Source organism: Vipera ursinii (assembly GCF_947247035.1).
Source record: "Vipera ursinii genome assembly, chromosome: Z".
Taxonomy (NCBI): Eukaryota; Metazoa; Chordata; class Lepidosauria; order Squamata; family Viperidae; genus Vipera; species Vipera ursinii.
This window is the reverse complement of record NC_139517.1, coordinates 14,816,210-14,837,050: the sequence shown is the minus strand read 5'-3', so window position 1 is coordinate 14,837,050 and position 20,841 is coordinate 14,816,210. Positions and strand designations below refer to the sequence as shown.

General features: G+C 43.5%; 2 protein-coding genes across 2 annotated transcripts in view; one reads left to right on the top strand and one right to left on the bottom strand.

Moving 5' to 3' along the window:
* Nucleotides 1-2,385, bottom strand: part of RPL28 (ribosomal protein L28) — a 532,136-nt gene extending 529,751 nt beyond the window's left edge. Inside the window, exon 1 of the mRNA XM_083379184.1 lies at nt 2,381-2,385. The gene's annotated coding sequence lies outside the window, so the exon portion shown is untranslated. The remainder of the gene's footprint in view (nt 1-2,380) is intronic.
* Nucleotides 1-17,920, top strand: part of SPHK2 (sphingosine kinase 2) — a 36,326-nt gene extending 18,406 nt beyond the window's left edge. The window contains exons 3-5 of the mRNA XM_083379163.1: nt 4,541-4,635; nt 6,724-6,839; nt 11,104-17,920. Coding sequence (XP_083235289.1) covers nt 4,541-4,635; nt 6,724-6,839; nt 11,104-12,121 — 1,229 coding nt within the window. The 3' untranslated portion in view covers nt 12,122-17,920. The remainder of the gene's footprint in view (nt 1-4,540; nt 4,636-6,723; nt 6,840-11,103) is intronic.
* Nucleotides 17,921-20,841: the final 2,921 nt, after the last annotated feature.

The window sequence follows — 20,841 nt, the reverse complement described above, 5'->3', positions numbered from 1 at the left end:
GCATGTATTTTTTTCCAATAGGCCTTTACTTTGTCACATGTCCACCAGATACGATAATACGTACCTAAATTATGTTTACGTTTCCAACATTTACCTGATACATTTTTAAACATTTTTGCTAATCTTTGAGGACCCATGTTGTTGGGGGCAATTAAGCTGACTTTGTAATAATGCCGCTTGGGGTGTGTGTGAAAGCCCTAATAAGCAGGCATATACATAGAATGAAGGCTACTGCTAAGCTTGTAAGCCGCCCTGAGTCTTCGGAGAAGGGCGGGATATAAATGGAATTAAAATAAATAAATAAATAAAATAAATAATCTTGCTGGAGGCAAGTGCCATCTATAAAACATTTTATACAGATTTTCTTTATACGCAGTTGACATTGTCAATTTATTATTTCTCTCCCATAATTTTTGCCATTTTTCTAATTCTATATTATAACCAAAGTTTTTCGCCAACCTTATCATTGTCTCTTTAGTTTGTTCACTTTCCATCTCTAAAATTAACAAAAAATTATACATTTTCTTAATTAATTTCTCATCAGAAGTTAATAATATCTTATCAAATACAGTTTGATCTTTATAGAATCCATATCTTTTTCATATCTATTTTGTATTTGTAAGCGTATCCACCATGACATGTTGATACCCTGATTTTCCAGCTCTTGTTTCGATTTTAATGTCCCATCAATATTTAAAATATCTCTATATGTCCAAGTTTTTTCAAAATCTAACAAATTTGTGTGTGAAAAAGCTTCAATTGTTGATAACCACCCTGGAATTTTTACATATATTTTCTTTTTAATTTTTTCCCATAGTTATCAAAGCATTTCTAATACAGTGATTTTGAAAATACTTATGGATTTTGTTTTTCCCATACCACAAAAAAGCGTGCCACCCCAATTGTAAGTCATGTCCCTCCAAGTATAACAACCTTTCGTTCCTAAGCATTATCCATTCTTTCACCCATGTTAATACAGATGCTTGATAATACAAAGCCCACTCAGGTAGGCCAAAGCCTCCATTTTCCTTAGTATCTTGCAAGGTTTTCATCTTTATTCTAGCTTTCTTTCCTTGCCATACAAACTTCAAAATTAATGAATTCAACTCTTGGGGGGAAAAATTTCCCAAGTTTTGTCAGAATTGTTTGAAACAAAAATAAAATCTTAGGCAATATATTCATTTTAACTGTAGCAATTCTTCCTAATAATGACAGTTTTAAATTCTTCCACTTTTCCAAGTCTAGCTTTATTTGTTTCAATAACCTTGTGTAATTATCTTCTTTTATTGTTGAGCACTTAGCTGATAAATATATACCCAAATATTTTACCTTTTTCACTATCTGTACCTCTGTTACTTCTGACATTCGGCTTTTTTGCTTATCCGTAAGATTCTTAACTATTATCTTGTTTTTCTCTTTATTTATTTTTAATCCCGCTATTTCACCATATTGTTCTATTTCCCCCCACAATTTTGGGATCATCTCCAAGGGTTCTTCCAGAATAAATCCTAAGTCATCAGCAAATGCTTGTAGTTTATATGTTTCACCCTTTATCCCCAACCCTCTAATTTCTGTATCTTGTCTTATATTTCGATTTAAAACTTCCAAAGTGAAGATGAATAACGGGGGTGGGGGGGGATAAAGGGCATCCTTGCCTTGTGCCTTTCCTTATTTCAAAGCTCTCCGTACAATCTCCGTTCAGCGTTTGTTTCTTTTATATATCGAAGTAGTGAGAAATAACATTATGGTCACAGAGCTCTCTAGGAACTGAAGAAAATAGTTGAGTGACCGTAAATTCTTGGACCACAGTAACAGGATTTCTACTGCTCTCACCCTGTGCCACCGGTGGAGTAGATCTCTGATTGATTTATCTGGGTCAGGGGTGTCAAACTGCCGGCCCGTGGGCCAGTTGCATCATACGGAGGCCGCATCTTCCCCAGTGTTGTGATTCAGGGTCAGCCTGTGGGTTCGGCAGTTGGGTCGGACGACTCAAAGGAGGAGGAGGGGGGTGTTGAAGAGCTTGCTGATGATGGCCTTGAGGCTCCGCAGAGCCCTCAGCCGGGCCCCTCCCACTTGGTCACGACGGAGACCCAGCTGTGTGAGCCTGACAGCGTGGATGAAAATGACCCACAGCTGGCCCTGTTCAAGGACGCCCGACGCAGGAGGCAGTCAATCAGGAGTAAACAGAGGAAGGCAATGGGGCACCTCGGAAGGAGGCAGAGAGAGGCCACGCCCTGAACTGTATTTAAGGGGAATGTGTGGGAGGGCTGGTTTGCTGAAGGCAACTGCTTGGATAGTTCCTGTTTCATAGCTCCTGTTTCATGGTTGGTGTCTTATCTTGCTCTGTTTTATGTTAATAAATTTGGCAGGCTTTATTCCAGCCTCTTGCCGTTTGTAAAGGGGTTGTCCCTGCTTTTGCTGCAGGGCCGGTAGCAGGCTAGTACAGAACACCCAGCTCCAGCAATGCAAAAAAAAAAAGTCGTGATATGTCATGTGACATGTCATGTGATGTGGCGAGTTTGATACCCGTGATCTGGGTGATGTTAAGTGGTAGGGATTTCTCATTTCCAGTTTTTTTAGCCACGAGAACAGCAGAAGTGCTCCAGGTTTGACTGGATTACACTACTGAAAAAAGAAAGTTAGAAGTAGTGAAAACTTAAGTGTGGGTTGTGCAAAATGTAATGTGAACTGAGTTAACTTTTAACATCCTATGTTGACCATGAGGTGGAGAGGAAAACCCAACATTACTGAAAATAAAATCTTATTACGGGTAGCCCTCGACGTATGTCCATACTTCAGCCCAGCATTTCTGCTAAGCGAAACGTTGGTTAAGTGAATTTTGCTCAATTTTACAACTTTTTTTTTTCATAGTTGTTAAGTTAGAAGACGATTGTTAAGTGAATCTGGCTTTCCCCATTGACTTTGCTTGTCAGAAGGTCGCAAAAGGTGATCACATGACCTTAGGACACTGCAACCGTCATAAATATGAGTCAGTTGCCAGGCATCAATTTTGATCACGCAACCATGAAGCTGCTACAACGATCATCAGTGTGAAAAATGGTTATGTCATTTTTTTTAAGTGCCATTTTGAGTTCGAACAGTCATTAAATGAGCTGTTGTAAATCGAGATTACCTGCATTCTCTTTTGGGAGTTCAGGTTAGTGCACTTACTTTATTGGTAAACTAAACCAAGATGCTTCAAAATTCATCAAAACAGAAGAATAGATGTGTGCTTACTGTTCATGCTTTCACCAGGTTAATCTTGGAAAGATAGTGGAATCAATCTCCAAACAAAAGTTAGTTCATGTTATGTGTAGAAGTGGCGGCCGCAACCAACAGTTCTCTAAAGAAATAAAGCCTCTAAGTTTTGATGCCCCTTTTCTGAAAACTCAAAATCCAGCTGCTAAATTCAACATTGTTTTCATCCAGGGGGGACTGAAAGGCCTTCTAGAGCCACCCACGTATTTAAAAAAGATATAGAGGCCGCCAGGAGGATCCATTGGATTCAGTGACATTTTGCTATAATAGGTTTTTTTCACAAGACGACCTGCTTGGTGGATCGTGGTTTCTTGTAGAAAACAATGAAACTATCATGATAGATAGTTCTGTGGAGCATAATCCATAAACATCTGTGAATTAGGTTAACGAGGAAAAAATCTCAAAATTCAGGATTAGATATTAGAATTTGCTACATCTGCCTTTGCTTCAGGGTTCTCCAGAGGTCAGGATTGACTAACATCTGCAGAATGATCTAGAATTCAGGGTTAGGCAGCCTTGGCTCTTTTATGACTCGTGGACTTCAACTCCCAGAATTCCTGAGCCAGCTATGCTGAGGGGAAAGGGAAAGGTTTCCAAGCTGAGCCATGCTGGCTCAGGAATTCTGGGAGTTGAAGTCCACGAGTCATAAAAGAGCCAAGGTTGCCTACCCCTGATCTAGATATACTAGTTTTCACCAACTAAACATGAAGGTCTTGCAACACTTGAGAACAGGCATGTCCATAAGAACACTTACAGCATACAAGAGAGGGGGAGCTGTGAGGTTTTGGTGGGAGGGTGGAAAATATTTCTCCAGCCAAGCCTTCCCTAGGAGACTTTTAAAAAAACACACACACACACACAATTTCCCCTCCACTTCTGTCCTTCTCTCCAGCTTTCAGCGCCACAGAAAATAATTATGCTTCCTGCTGCTGACATTGCATGTAGTCATCAACGCAAATCACCTCACCCAAAGCTTTGCATAATCACTAAAATATGATTAGAATTAATGGTCCAGCAAAATGTGGAAATTACAGCCATTTACTTGATAGCCCCAGATTTTCATCCACACTGCCAGTCACAAACACTGTGCAGTAGCGTCAACCATTCAGCAATTAATGCAACCGCGTCTTCATTCCATATACTTATAAATAGCCACTTCCTTCTCACAGAAAACAAGTCACAGTTGTCTCCAAGACACCAGACACTGAAGCAAGCTGTCAGGTCAGGAAAGAGACTTGGAGATCAGCTACTTAATTTTGTGCCTGTCCTTGTCTTCCCCCAGAGAGACAGAACCACGCCCGGGAGCTGGTGCAGAGCCTCACTTTAGATGAATGGGATGGTATTGTGGTCATTTCAGGAGATGGACTTCTTCATGAGGTATCGTTCTAACAACAACAACAACAGAATTAACCAGTGGAACAGCTGGCCTTCAGATGTTGTGGGTGCTTCATCACTCAAGATTTTTAAGAGACTGGACAGCCGCTTGACTGAAATGGTATAGGCCAGGGGTAGGCAACCTTGGCTCTTTTATGACTCATGGACTTCAACTCCCAGAATTCCTGAGTCAGCTGACTCAGGAATTCTGGGAGTTGAAGTCCATGAGTCATAAAAGAGCCAAGGTTGCCTACCCTTGGTATAGGTTCTCCTGCTTGAGCCCGGGAGCTGGGCTAGAAGACCCCCAAGGTCCCTTCCAGCTCTATTCTGTTCTAAGTTCAAAAAGAAAATTCATAGATCTCTCACCTGCTCCTACTCACTTCCAGTTACCTGTAGAACTCCTTTGTTGCTTTCCTTAAAACTGGGAAAAAAATAAACAATTTCTGGTCTGTTTGGGTGGGATTTGGAGAACAGAAGGCCTCCTTCCACCTTCTGTCTAAATGGGAGTGGAAAAAAGAGGCTAATTGTAAAACACTGGAATTTCCTTGATTTTGTTTTGTATGCCCTTCCCTATATCTTTTTCCTAAAGAAATATTACCGAGAGATCATATGTAAATATTCCCGAAATGGGTGTTTGCCTACATTAGCTCAAACCTTTCCCTCCAGATATGTTGGATTATAATTTCCGTATGCAGAAGTCCTCGGCTTAACGGCCACAGCTGGGACTGGAACTTCCATCTCTAAACAGTGCGACCGTTAAGGGAGTCACACCTGATTTTCACAGCTTTTGTTTTGCCGTGGTCATTAAGTGAATCACATGGTCAAATGAATCCAGCTTCTCCCCGTTGATTTTACTCTGTCAGGAAGTCCCCCTGAAAACGTCGTAAATGGCATAATGGGGTCTTGGGACTCTGTAACTGTTGTAAATACAGGTTATCCTTGACTTACAACCATTCATTTAGTGACCGTTCAAAGTTACAACAGCATGGAAAAAAGTGACCTATGACCGTTTTCACACTTAGGACCGTTGCAGCATCCCCACGGTCACATGATCAAAATTCAGACACTTGGCAACTGGCTCACATTTACGACGGTTGCAGTGTCTCGGGGTCATCTGAGATTCCCCTTTTGCGACTTTCTGACAAGCAAAGTCAATGGGGAAGCCAGATTCACTTAACAACAGTGTTACTAAGTTAACAGCTGCAGTGATTTGCTTAACAACTGTAACAAGAAAGGTCATAAAATGGGGGAAAACTCACTTAACAAGTGTCTCACTTAGCAGTAGAAATTTTGGGCTCAATGGTGGTCATAAGTCGGGGATTGCCTTTACATGCCAGTGACTAAACATGTGACTTTGGTTCATGTGACCGTGGAGACATTGCAACGGTCATAAGTGCGAGGACAGGTTTTACTTTTTTCAGCACCATGCTAACTTCAAATGACTGTTAGTCAGAAGTCAAGGACTACACGTAATGGAAGGGCATAAGATCAGGGAAAGATGCACTGTGTTTTTGCATATCCGCAGCAGAGGACAATGTTGCTTTTTGGAATCCTGTTGATTGATCAGGAGGGTTTTACCAAAAAAAACCACAACCCTGTAGGATTCCTTGGAAGAAGATATAAAACAGCAGTGCTGGATTTCCTACTACGCTTGTGTGGTCTCGGGTTTTTTTTGGATGAAGAGCTGCACTAGAAGTAGAAGTAATCCTCAAGTTAATGGAGCCTGCCCATTATGGTTGTAAGTCATGATGGCCACACAATTTTATGAACACTTTCATTAAGTCATTAACTCTGAATGGGTTCCTCATGGGCTGGATTTGCAGAAAACCCAGAAATAAAGGCCGGTTTTCACAAAACCATTGTAAAATCTGCTCACTATGTTCAGAGAGCACTGCAATTGACTATAAATGTGGCCCGGTTGCTTAGTCCCCAAAGTGTGGTCATGTGATCCTGGGAGGGGCAACCATTGTAATTTTGAATCTGGATCATAACTACCTCTAGATACTGTAGGTCATAGTTTCAAACGGTTACTAAGGGACTGGTCATGAGTCGAGGACTACCTATATTCACCCTTCTCTGTTTTCCTTTCAGGTTATTAATGGTTTGATGGAACGTCCTGACTGGGAGGAAGCAGTTAAAATGCCTCTTGGGATTCTTCCCTGCGGATCTGGGAATGCCGTGGCAGCAGCTATTAACTGTAGTGCTGGGTAAGTGGGCGACCCTCTCTAAAATATACTGCTCAAAAAAATAAAGGGAACACAAGATAAGACATCCTACTATTAAATACAGTACATTGTGTTGTTTAAGTGTTCCCTTTATTTTTTTGAGCAGTATATAATGCAGTGGGGCTTAGGCCCAGTACTCTTCCATATCTTCATCTATGATTTGGATGAGGGGATAGATGGGGAACTCATCAAATTTGCAGATGGCACAAAGCTGGCAGGAGTAGCCAACACTCCAGAAGACAGGCTTAATGTGTGCTTAGAGCTCAAAGCATTGTTAGAGACCCCACACATCCACTTTATAGTCTGTTTCTGTTGCTGCCCTCTGGGAGGAGGTTTCAAAGTATTTATAGCAGGAGTACCCAATTCTGTAATAGCTTTGTTCCCAATGCAAGGGATAGGCAACTTTGGCTCTTTTATGACTCGTGGACCACTAGCTCAGGAATTCTGGGAGTTGAAGCCCACGAGTTACAAAAGAGCCAAGGTTGCCTATCCTTGCCCTATGGCATCTGTCTGGTAAACTCACAAGATTTGTTTTTCTTGCCATAAACATGTATACATAACCCAAACTACTGTAGACAGTTATTTCTCTGTGTCATATAATATATGTGGGTATATACATATTTCTGTATGTACGTATTTGTTTGTACGGCATATTTATGGCATATTTATGTAGTGTATATTGTAGGTGGTGACCCTTTGAGAGCTGAATGCAACGAAATTTCATTTTAATGTATGCCGATTAGGATACATTCAAAGTGACAATAATGTTATTATTCTATTCTAACATACAGAAGGATCTTGACAAACTTGAACATTGGACCCTATCTAACAAAATGAAATTCAGTGGTGAAAAAAGTTAAGATTCTACATTTAGGCAAAAAAAACCCCAAATGCACAGGTATAGTATAGGTCCGTGGTGGCAAACCTATGGCACGCGTGCCACAGGTGGCCCACAGAGCCCTTTCTGTGGGTGCGCGTGCCATTGCCCCAGTCCTAGGCCTTCAGCTGGGTTTTATAAAACCTTTACGCTTTAGGCCTTCGCCACCGTGTGCAAAAAAAAGGTTCAATCAATCAATTTCAACTTCTCACAGGAAAAAAAAGATCTTGCAAAGTAGGAATTGAGTGAACTTTTTAGTCCCACTCACTCTGCCATTACCACCACAGCCACGCCCATGCAATTGGCCACACCTACCTGATGTACCATGCCCACCCGGCACCCAATGATACATAAGTGGTTTTTGGGTTGCAGTGTGGGCACTTGGTCTCTAAAAGGTTCTCCATCACTGGTATAGGTGGTACCTGGCTCAATAATAGTAACTGTGAGAGGGGTCTTGGAGTCCCAGTGGACAATCAAATATGAGCCAGCAATGAGCTGCAGCTGCCAAAAAAGCCAACGCAGCCTAGGACTGCATTAACAGAGGGATAGAACCAAGATCACGTGAAGTGTTAATACCACTTTACAATGCCTTGGTAAGGCCACACTTGGAATACTGCATCCAGTTTTGGTCACCACGGTGTAAAAAAGATGTTGAGACTCTAGAAAGAGTACAGAGAAGAGCAACAAAGATGATAAGTGGGCTGGGGGCTAAAACATATAAGGCACAGTTGCTGGAATTGGGTATGTCTACTTTAGTGAAAAGAAGGGCTTATGGGTGACATGATAGCAGTGTTCCGATATCTCAAGGGCTGTCACAAAGAAGAGGAAGTCAAGCTATTCTCCCAAGCGCCTGAAGGCAGGACAAGAAGCAACGGATGGAAACTAACCAAGGAGAGAAGCAACCTAGAACTAAGGAGAAATTTCCTGAGAGTGGAACGACTTGCCTCCAGAAGTTGTGAATGCTCCAACACTGGAAGTTTTTAAGAAGAGATTGGCGAACCATTTGTCTGAAATGGCATAGGGTTTCCTGCCTGAACAGAGGGTTGGACTAGAAGACCTCCAAGGTCCCTTCCAACTCTGCTATTCTGTTCTGTTCTAAAATCCTGGGAAGGGGTGGCCGTTGCCCACCATGATCCTTGCCTTGCACTTCTGACCCAAGCCAGAAATTGCCAGCATTTGAATCCTGTGTTCTTTAAGGTTCAGTCCTTGGATAGGAGAAGCTAAACCATGTATGAGTATCAGGAAGCATGCACAGAAAGTCTTCCTTCTTCTCCCACAAATAATAACTTTCAGCTTCTGGGTGCCTGCGTTTCACAAGCCAAGCTTGCAGTACGCGGCTTTGAAACTAGTCCTGTAATTAATTAGATAAATGCCCTTTTTGAGAAGGTACATTTGCATTTAGGAGGGCAAAGAAAAGCATTTGCATCAATGGGCCCTCTTTGTGGTGTGGGGTAATGAACATCATAACTAATTTTTACCCTGCAAAAACTCCTGCTCTGCCCCATGTTTCACCCTCCTAATACTGGTAACTTGTAAGGACCTTGACCATGAGTACTACCTGGGTGATCATGTCTTGGATCCTTAGCTAAGGAGGGCCAGGCCTGGCTCCTACTTGGATGGGAGATTGCCAAGAAATAGGGCTGGAGTATAATGTTCAAACAGGATCCAGAACGAAGGCAGTAAACAACCCACTTCTGAAATGTAAACAAGAAAAAGTGTGTTACCAGAAGTTGAGCTTGATCCAGAGATTTTTCCCTTTCATTCTATACTTATAAAAACATGTGATTTCCCCCCCTTTTTTTTTAAAGTTTGAAAAAGGACAAAAAATAGATGGAGTCAGTCTCTATAAGAATTCAACATTTTCATGTTTTCCTTGTAATTACTCAGCTCTCCTCCCAAGCCAAAACGGATGAAAATGTTGGTCCTAACCTCCCTGTAAGGGACGCGGTGGCTCAGTGGGTTAGGATGCTGAGCTTGTCGATCAGAAGATCGGCAGTTTGGCAGGTTGAATCCCGAGTGCCGCGTAGCAGAGTGAGTGCCTGTTACTCATCCCAGCTTCTGCCGACCTAGCAGTTCGAAAGCACGTAAAAAAATGCAAGTAGAAAAATAGGGACCAATACGGTGGGAAGGTAACAGCGTTCCGTGCGCCTTTGGCGTCTAGTCATGCCAGCCACATGACCACAGAGACATCCTCGGACAAGCACTGGCTCTTCGGCTTTGAAACAGAGATGAGCACCGGCCCCTATAGTTGGAAATGAGTAGCACGCATGTGCAGGGGAACCTTTATCTATGTATTTATCACATTTTTACACCACCCATCTTACCTTGTGACTCTGGGCTGCTTACAATAAAAATTGTTCCTTTAGATTTGCATAGAAAAAGCTCACACAGGCTTAAGCGGGGCCCCCCCAGGAAAATATTGTGATTAAGAACTGATATATACCTTTTCAGCCCACATGCATGGCAATTGTTTCTGAGATCTAGAATTTTGAAAATCCCCTCTTATTTAATAATAAATAATAATAACAACTTCCCAATGCATGCGAGACTGGAATGAACTGTTCAAGACAGATTTCTCTCCCTGTAGGGATATGTACGTCTTGGGATGTAACAGCAAGTGATATATCATCTGAATCAAATATTATGACAAATATTGAATTATGCCAGTCAATGACTACTGCAAGCAGCCCTCCCGGAGATAAAAAATTAAAATTAAAATCCCGAGTGCATTCTCCAGCTGTAAGACAATTGTCCACCTAGTTTACTTCCTAAATTTGCAGGTAAAAGCAGGTTTCCTGTACAGGTAGTCCTCGACATACAACCGTTTGCTTAGTGATTGTTCAAAGTCACTGAAAAAAGTGACTTGTGACCACTTTTTTCCGTGACTGTCGCAGCGGCCCCGCAATCCCGTGCTCAAAATGCAGATGCTTGACAGCTGGCTCATATTTATGACGGTTCCAGTTTCTTGGGGTCCCGTGATCCCCTTTTGCAACCTTCTGACAAGCAAAGTCAACGGGGGGGGAGCCAAATTCACTTAACAACTGTAGTTGTTACTAACTTAACAACTACAGGGATTCACTGGGGCAAGAAAGAACACAAAATGGGGCAAAACTCACTTAACAACTTTCTCGCTCAGCAACAGAAATTTTGGCCTCAGTTGTAGTCGTACGTCGAGGACTTACCTGTACCTTGTTTGTAAATGCTTGCTCAGTGATGCTGTCCGGCCCTTTCTGTCCTTCCAAAGAGATGGAGGTTGATAGATGGATCGGATTGGATTGGACTGGACCGGACTGCCATCCATCCACTTGGCAAATGACTCTGAGCAGTTTTCATTGTTCTGTCTCTGTTTTTCTTTGTCCCATTGGCCAGGTTTGAACAGGTCTTGGGCCAGGAGCTGCTGACAAACTGCACCCTTCTGCTCTGCCACGGGGCGGTTTCTCCCTTGGACCTGGTCTCCGTCACCACCGCCTCAGGCGCCCGTGTCTTCTCTTTCCTGAGTGTGGCCTGGGGCTTCATTTCAGATGTAGACATTGAAAGTGAGAAGTACCGGCACATGGGCCCAGCCCGGTTCACCTTGGGGACCATGGTTCGCCTGGTTTCCCTCACTACTTACCGGGGCCGGCTCTCCTACCTTCCTGCTCTTGCTTGTGCAACTCACCGGCCGATTTTGCGCAGTATCACCGTAGCCGCCAGTGGGAGACTTCCCTTCCAGCACCTGCCCCTCCACCGCACGGTCTCTGACATGGGCCTTTGCGAGGAGCGCCAAGCCTTCTGCTCTCGTGAGATGGAGTCAGCTGAGGAGCCCACCCCCTCCCCTAGCTCCCCGCCTTCTTCTTCCAGCTTCCAAGCATCCAACTTCAATTTTGAAACCCTGACAGAAGTGACGGTTGGCAAGGAGTCCCAGCACACTGATCTGCCCAAAGTTCTATCAAACCAGTTGCCTTCTGCCCGGCAAATGCATGGCCCTCTGGATGACTTTCTGGCCCCACTTGAACAACCGGTGCCCAAGTCCTGGGTGACCGTGGAGGACGATTTTGTGCTGGTTTTGGCCATTTACCAGACTCATTTAGGAGCAGACCTCTTCACCATGCCCACCGCTGGCTTTAACGATGGTCTTATCCATCTTTGCTTTATCAGGGCAGGTATCTCCCGGGCAAGCATGATTCGCCTCTTCTTAGCTATGGAGAAAGGCACTCATTTTGAGCATGAGAGTCCTTATTTTACACACCTGCCTGTCCGAGCTTTCCGCATAGAACCTCTCACTCACAAGGGAATCATTACCATTGATGGGGAACAGGTGGAATATGGGCCCATTCAGGGACAAATCCATCACGGGATTGCCAACTTAGTTACTGGGCTCAACCAGACTAAATTGACTACCTTCTGACGGGTTGTGTTAATTCTCTTACAGAGACTAACAGTTCTAATTTGACTTCTGTTTCCTTCAGTCTGTTCTCCAGCCACTAGAGGGCAAGATGCTTAAAATGACTTATTACCCTTCTAGGCATTTGAGCACATACATCTTGTATGCTATTAATGCATCTATAGATTGTTTTGACCATTGCTTTCCAAGACATGCAGTAATCTTAAGGGTGACTTCCTTCCTTCAACTCATTGCCTAGACAAGCTGCCTCAAGATTTTCCCCTCACTCAGAAGCCACTGGGCTCCAAGTCTCTTGGTTTGAGTGAGGTGGAACACAAATGTGCCCTCATACATATTTTTAATATCTCAGTTATTGACCTGGGGTTTCCATAATTCCACCCAGCATTTGCTTCTGTCATAATTTTCCAACCCTAAGTTAGCTCTTCCTCTGGGGCAGGGGTAGGCAACCTTGGCTCTTTTATGACTCGTGGACTTCAACTCCCAGAATTCTTGAGCCATCATGGTTCAGCTTGGAAACCTCTCCCTTTTCCCTCAGCATGGCTGGCTCAGGAATTCTGGGAGTTGAAGTCCACGAGTCATAAAAGAGCCAAGGATGCCTATCCCTGCTCTAGGGCTTAGAGGCATCTTGCCAATAGCCTTTCCCACTATTGAAGGTTGGAGACAGTGAGCAGCTGTCTTATCTACCCTATATTTTTGCCAGTCCCTTAAAAATCCTGGTTTACTTAAAGCTGTAGGGCTGGGATGGTGGTTTAGCTCAAGACGGTCCAGAGGAATTGAACGCTAAGGCTCCCACTGCCCTTTAGTCCTTGGAACTCAAATTAGCCTGATTTTTCAGCACTTGATTTAAAACACTGGACTTTGCCTTTAAGCAAAACCTGTATGTTCCACTGGTGAAATGGGATTCCTCTGTCCCCTTTCTCCAAGAGGCCAGTCAGTCTCCTATTCCAAGGTCTTGCCCACCTTTTGCTCACATTTCAAAAGAGCTAGAGGATGGGGACTGAGCAAGGGAGACTCATTTACTGTAGAGGCCATGACGGTTCCACTCTTGACATGCACTCTTGCACCATATAAAAACTGGTGTTGGGAAGCTTGGGTCCCTCCAAATATTGCTGGACTACAAAACCCATCCCTGATTGCTGGTCAAATGGGCTGGGGCAAAGGAACAATATTGGAAGACTGCAGGTTTCCCTGGCTTCCCAGCCTAAATACAAGCCAAGGGAACGCCCCTGAAACTGGACTTTGAATATAGGGATAACTTGCTAAACACTATTTGTTGGGAGTGTTTTATCTCTTGGTTGTTGTTGTTGTTTTCTTTTTTTTCAGATACGTTAATTAAGGCCAATTGTTTTGTCTTCTCTCCTGGTTTACAGGAGGGTTGCATTTGGGTGGTCCTGCTATTCTTCCTCTCCATGGATGACCAAAGCCATATAAGGAAAGGAGGAGGGCCCCGTTTTCTTCAACCTAACAACTGTTGATTTCTAACCAGCCTCTGGTATGCTAGAGGGAGCTTAAAATACCGCCTCCCTTTCATATCATGGCTTGAAGGTGGCTTCATTTTAGGAATACACTGGATGAATGTAACTGGATTTTTCTTGTGGGAAGAATTGTGTTAAGGTGGTTGTTTTTCCCCTCCCCACCATGTGGGGGCTAACAACCAATTAATTAAATGATCCCAAACTTTAAGAGATAAGTGTCTGCATATGAGACAAAGCTGATAATATGTGCTCTCCCTCTCTTTCTCTGTTGTAATTAATTTCAAACCAGAAGACCAAAGTTGGTTAACATCTCTCTTGTCCAACTTTTCCCAAGTTCATACAGCGATAATCCCTACAGCAAGTAATCGCTTAGACTGAGTCTCAACTCACTTCAGCTTCTATACCAACTTTAGTAGAAACTTGCTGGTCTCAAAAAGCTGAGCAGGAGGGCCTGATTAATAACTTCAGTGAGAGACCACCTTGGAAAGCCAAAACTTTAGGCAAGCTGGAGAAAATATCCTGAATCTGGGAGAAAAACAGCAAACTGCTTCTGTAGTGCTTCCAAGAAAACTTTATGGACATAAACACTCCAGGAATCAACCTTTTTCTTTGGCCTTCCCTGATTTGAGCGTGGGTTATGCTGTAAACATTGGGAAAGATAAATGTGAAGGCAAGAGGCTTTCTCCTTCGTGTGGACGTTTTGGGACGTGTGCCGTGCAAATTTGGACATATCCTATTGCTCTAGCTTTCCTCGGCTCTGTCATCTAGCTCCAGGCTGGAAGAAAGCATGTGAGATGGCTGTTCCTCGTGGTTTGCCTGCCTTCTGGGAGAGTTGCAAGAAGAGGGCTGAACAGGCAAAAACCACGACAAAGTAAAAGAGGGGCCAGTTATGAAAGCACAGAATCCGGCCCATAAAAACAAGAGGACAAGGCCAGAAGCTGATACCTTGGGATGTATTTCATTTACCAGATCATAGAAGCTTAGATATTTAGGCCCTCCCAAGTCCAACCCTTCCATAGTGCAAAACACCCAAATTTAAGCATCCCTGACAGGAGGCTGTGTACGATCCAGCTGAAAGCATCTAGCAAAGAACAGCCATCCCCTTCCTTACTCATGAGCTTCATTCAATACTGGTTATCTCTTCTTGTTAAGAAGAAACCTTTTTCTCGTGTTAAGTTGAAATCTGCTTCCTTGTACCTTATATCTTATTACCACCACCCCCGTCCAGCGAGTAAGGCGGTCTTGACTTTATACTGCGTGATACTTTGGGGCATTTGAAGAGAGCTACTAGATCCCTGCTCCATCTTGTCTTTTCAAGACCCAGTATTCCCAATTCAATCTTTACTCTTACGAGTTAGTTTCTATCCCCACCACCGCCACCATGCAGTAAACCTGGTGTGGCTTTGTACTTGCCACAGTTGCAAGCATCCTGATGCGGCTGGTCTACAGCAAGGATGAGCAGAAAGTAGATTTGGATCCATTGATCAAATGTAGTTGCGGTGTGTGTGTCCTTGTTAAATGTTGGCAGCACGGCAACAGGTACAAAATAGCAACTTCCTTAATTTTAGGGAGTGCTTGCTGGAAGTGAAGCAAACCCAGCGTAATATGGAGATTTTGGGTGGAGAGTGACCCATACAGGTAGTCCTCGACTTAGCACCGTACTTGAGCCTGCAATTTCAGTTGTGATGGTCATAAATTGGATTGACACATGATCACGGACAATTTTACAAGCTTTTTTTTGCGGAGGGGAGATTGTTAAGTGAATGCTACGGTTGTTAAGCAAACCCATTGTTCGCTATGGCTGTTTTTTTGCCAGAAACTAGAAATAAAGGCTGGTTTTCAGCAAATACGATATAAATTGTGGTCACTTGACCGCAGGGGCTTGCAAATGACTACATGCAGGCTGGTTGTTAGTGCCCATAATACAGTAAACATGATCTTGGGGGAGGCAGATGTTAGAACTTGAAATTCGGGTTGCAATGAGCTTTTTCGAACTCTGTGGTAAGTTCCAACAGTCGCTAAGTGACTGGTCTTAAGTCGAGGACTCCGTGTATATCCATTCCTGAATGCTATCACAAATTCCTGCTTTTCAAGTTGCATCCTAATGGGTGCTTTGAATTTTCTGCTAACAGCCATGCTTGATGGAAGGAGAAAGAAAGAGTAATGCAAGTCTGAATCCCTCACTCTCCTGGACCATATAGAGAGGACCTCTGTGTGTGTGTGTGTGTGTGTGTAGCATATTAAGAACAATTGCCCCTCAGCTGCTTGCTGCTCTTTAGCAACTGCAATAATATGTATAAATAATATTGCACAATGCACAAAAGTTCCTTAGCTAGAGCCTGGCTATGAAAACGGGTTGAATACTTACCACGAAGTATTGGTAAAAGCTGCTGAAGGAATTATGGGATGCTGGTGTTTGGCCCCTTCATCCCTATTCTCTCTTGTTGGAGAAACATCTGAGATGGGCGTGCAACTGCTAGCTGAGTTGAGGTATACCTCTCCATGAGACTTCGTGGGATTCTTGATTTCAGAGACAATTGGAACTCTACTCTCCTGAATGTGGTTGCACCATCACTAGAAATCTTTCCCATCAGCACGGAGAGGTTGGGGACAGAGCTGGAGCAGTGTTTCTCGATCTTGGCAGCTCGAAAACATGTGGACTTCTACTTCCAGAATTCCCCAGTCAGAAGGGCTGGCTGGAGAATTCTGGGAGTTGAAGTCCGCCCATCTTCAAATTGGCAAGATTTGAGAAACACTGAACTGGAATGGGCAATCTGCTTTCCCCTAAGGCGTGGGTCTTCAAACTTGGCCCTTTTATGACTCGTGGACTTCCAACTCCCAGAATTCCTCAGCCAGGGTGCCGGGCTAAGGAATTCTGGGAGTTGGAAGTCCACAAGTCATAAAACAGCCGAGTTTGAAGACCCCTGCCCTAAGGTATCCTTTGAAGACAGCTTATCCCATTTGAACGTCCAGTGAACGTTCAGGATTACAGTCCTGATTCAGGCCACTGGGAAACAGCTAGGACCAGCTGGTAGCATAAACATGAAGATTTTCTGGTAGTGTTTTGGAAAAAAAAAAGATCTTTTCATCCAGATGTCTAGATTGGGCTGCCCCTCTTCTCAATGTGCATGCGTTGTCCTGAAGGCTGGAGCTTGTCTTGCTTGTCCATATGGCAAAGGATGGCCACCAACAGCCAGGCAAGAGGGCCAGGAAGCTTTGAAGGACAATGATGGGACCCTTTGGGGTTATGGACCTTGATAGGTACATTAAAAATACAGCTCTGCTTCTTCTGCTGCATTAATGAGTGTTTCTGCTCTAACCTCTTCAGGAATAATTTTGGCACTGGTGGCATGGAAGATCCATCAAGGGATCTCTTTTTTTTTTTCTGGACCCACCTCGTGCAAGCAGCAATATCAAGTATTGTCTTTATTCTCTCAAAGGCAGTTAACTGTCTTGAGAAGTTTCCTAGACATGCTCTCTCAAAGTCGTAATATTAACAGCTTGTCACTTATATATGCACATAGGAGTAATTCTTGGATTGCTTGATTAATTTTGAAGCCGGTAGAATTGCCGAATTCATCTTTTTTCCCCCCTCTTATATATATCTGTGCTTGGGTGCTGGCACTTGCCCTAGCCCAGGGGTAGACAACCTTGGCTATTTTATGACTCGTGGACTTCAACTCCCAGAATTCCTGAGTCAGACAAGCTGACTCAGGAATTCTGGGAATTGAAGTCCACTAATTATAAAAGAGCCAAGGTTGCCTACCCCTGCCCTAGCCTAATGAAGAATTTTGTGGAAGTCCAGAATGTGTGAAAATACCTCTGCTGCTAGCCTTATAAGCCCCTCCTGGGTCTTGGGGCAGGGTAGGAGCCCAGTTCAAAATAAAGATGATAACAGGCAAGGCTGTGTACCTTCTTCCTCTGTGCTTTGCTGTAAGAAAGCTATTTTTAAGGTTTCACAGTGAAACCCCATTTTCCTCCCTCCCTCCCTCCCTCCCTCTTCTGTCCATCCATTCCTTCTTCCTCCATGTCTTCCATCCCCTTCCCTCCCTCCTTTCCTTCCAACCATTCTCTTCAATAATCCCTTTCTTTCATTTTATACGCCCTCTTTCTTTTTGAGCTCTCTCTCTCTTTCCATCTTTTGTTTTCCCAGCCAAATTCTCTTCCCAGAGACCGATCCCTTGTTAGACCACTTGTAAATTGGTACACAGGCAACATGGAGCTTATTCATGTTCCTGCCTCTTGGCAGTTTCAGAAGTTTTGGGTAATGGCAAAAATGTGAATCATATTTTTTTTTAAAAAAAATCCTGCAACACTTGCAAATTGGTAATGGGGTATAGCAGACATGTCAAACACAAGGCCCGGGGGCCAGATCTGGCCCGCGAAATGGTTTCATGTGGCCCGCGAAGCCATCCTGGAAACAGTAAGGGAATGGCCCCCACTGCCTTGGCCCTGGCCCAGAGACCCTCCTTCTGCCAGAGACCCTTAGATCTGTCCCACTCCTGCCCAGGCCCCCATAGGCACCCTTCATGCGAACGATGTAGAGCTGGCCATGCCCACCCAGTAGGCCATACACACTCTAGCCACACCCACCCTGTAGGCCACGCCCACCCAGTCCATACCCACCTGGCCCCCTGAGGGCAACTGCAATGCTGATGCGGCCCTCAATGAAATTGAGTTTGACACCCCTGGGGTATAGGGACCATCTGAAGGCTTATTTTTAATTTAAATTAATTTATTATTTGATTTAAAACCTTTATTTTACACAATCAAGGCTTACCATATTTTCCGGCGTATAAGACGACTTTTTAACCCATGAAAATCATCTCAAAAGTTGGGGGGTCGTCTTATACGCCAGGTTGTCTTATACGTCGGAAAATACGGTATTTACATGGCACATTTAAACCAGCTTTTCCCCTAGTTGAGCTGTCAGGCCCCCTGATCAGAAGACCCCGATAACTAATTCTGTAAAGGGGGCTTCCAGAATCCTTTAGCAAGTCTTCCGGGGAATTGTTTGTTTTCCTCCTGGTTATTTGAAGGAAATGTTAATTCATTAAGAAGAACGTAGTTAGAAAGGCTTGAGTGATTGGTTGCTCAACAACATAGAATTATTATTTTTTTTAGCAGCCACAATAGAACAGTTATGTAGAACAAATGATGTTGGCTCTATTCTACTGGAGAGAATTAAATCCCAGTTCATTATTTCATTATTTGAATGGATAAACATTGCCCCTCACTCTTTTCTTCTGTCTCATCTATTTTATAAGATGGTTGTGGGATTTAAAAAAGAAAAAGAAAAAGGGAGGGCCTGCCTTAGGCATGAAAGCCAACTGGGTGACTTTGGGCTAATTATTGGAAGACTGAATTCTAGGCATGATTTGGGGCAATTATGGCTCAGTGGGTTAGGACGCTGAGCTTGTCGATCAGAAGGTCAGCAGTTTGGCGGGTCGAATCCTAGTGCCACGTAGCAGAGTGAGCGCCTGTTACTCGTCCCAGCTTCTGCCAACCTAGCAGTTCGAAAGCACGTAAAAATGCAAGTAGAAAAATAGGGACCACTACGGTGGGAAGGTAACAGCGTTCCGTGCGCCTTTGGCGTCTAGTCATGCCGGCCACATGACCACGGAGACGTCCTCGGACAAGCGCTGTCTCTTCGGCTTTGAAACGGAGATGAGCACCGGCCCCTAGAGTCGGAAACGACTAGCACGCATGTGCGGGGGAACCTTTACCTTTTTATTCTCTCTCAGCCCTTGCCTCCTGAGAGACTATGATTTGCCCATGGTTACCCAGCCGGCTTTGTGGCTAAGGCAGGACTTAACAATCTTCCAGTTCCCAGCCTGATGTTTTAACCAGTGCGCCAAACTTGTTCTCTTTGGGTTTTTATGTTGTTGTTTTTTTGTTGTTTTGTTTTTTGAAGTTTTTATTTGTCTCCTTTCCCAAATTATCCCAGACTGTCTCATTACTTGGGGTGGTGTTCATGTTTATCACACACCCCGGAGCATTGGTATGACCCCCTCCCACGTGTGATTTTGTGTTCCAGGGTTGCTGAAATTAAATAAAGCTGAAAAAGGAGGAGGAAGACTAGGATACCTCTTAGAAATAATTTTGCATCCCCACTCCCAAGAAATAAAGAGGAAATATAGATTAAAAGGGTGGCCAAATACTTAGCTGGTTATGTTATACTTTGCAGTTGGAATAGAATACATTGTGAAAAGAATAAAATAGCTGAAACCCAAAGCTCTGCTGGCAGCTGCTAGAATTGTATGGTTGCAGTGTATGCTGGGAAATGTAGTTCTTTTTTTGAGTAGGAAGTGGGTTTAGTTCCTTTCGGCTGTCTCAGTAGATGACATTTGAAATTTTGTTTTCTTGCAATCCCACTGCCAACCCTAGGAAACATTTCCACACTGACAGTGTCATTTCCATTTTGGATGGCCCCATTGTGTGAATTAAAACTTGGCTTGTGCCCTTTCTGTTTGCGGAGGTTTTGTAAATGGTCACAAATATAATCTTATTCTTTTATCTTACCCTTTCGACAGTGGAAAAAAGCTTGCTTTTCTGATGCAATTCTGTCTGGTTAGCATAGCCCAAAAGACTTATTTTGCCCTCATCTCCAATTGGTAAAAGATTTTTATTCCCTCCCCCCATCTCCAATTTTGCTTAGTTTCTGGAATACAATGCTCCCACTGATATTAGATTACTATAATTCTTGTTTCTGAAGCGGCCTTTAGACACAATCTGGAAGCAGAACCTCCATATTGTGGCTGTTTCATTTGTAGCTCAATTTTAAGTACTAGTTTTGGCTTACAAATTTTAGCCAATGTTCAGACCCCATCAGTTGCAAAGGATGCCCCTATTTTTATTTTTTTCTGCCTGCAAGATAAACTCAAGGGGCTTTGAGGTTCAGCAATGTGAAGGGTCAAGTGGAAAACACAGTTTTTCAATCATGATCTAGAATAAACTTCCAACTGGGTTTGGCAAACTGCTTATTGCCAGTTTGAATGGAGTGGTTGCTTATTTGTTTATGGGTTGTAATGTTTTTTCTAGGTCAGACATTTAAACTGCCTGTTTTTTAGCCCTGGTTTGTGTTAAGGCTTTGTTGTTTGCATTATCTGGGGGGGGGGGGGAACCACAGAAGTTTTTCTGGCTCCCAGGTGGCTTGGCCAACTTTTGAAGATGCCAAGAATTTGTACCAAGCTGCTTTAGAAACTGTGAGCAGAAACGAGGAGGAGTGAATGGCATCAATACATCTCC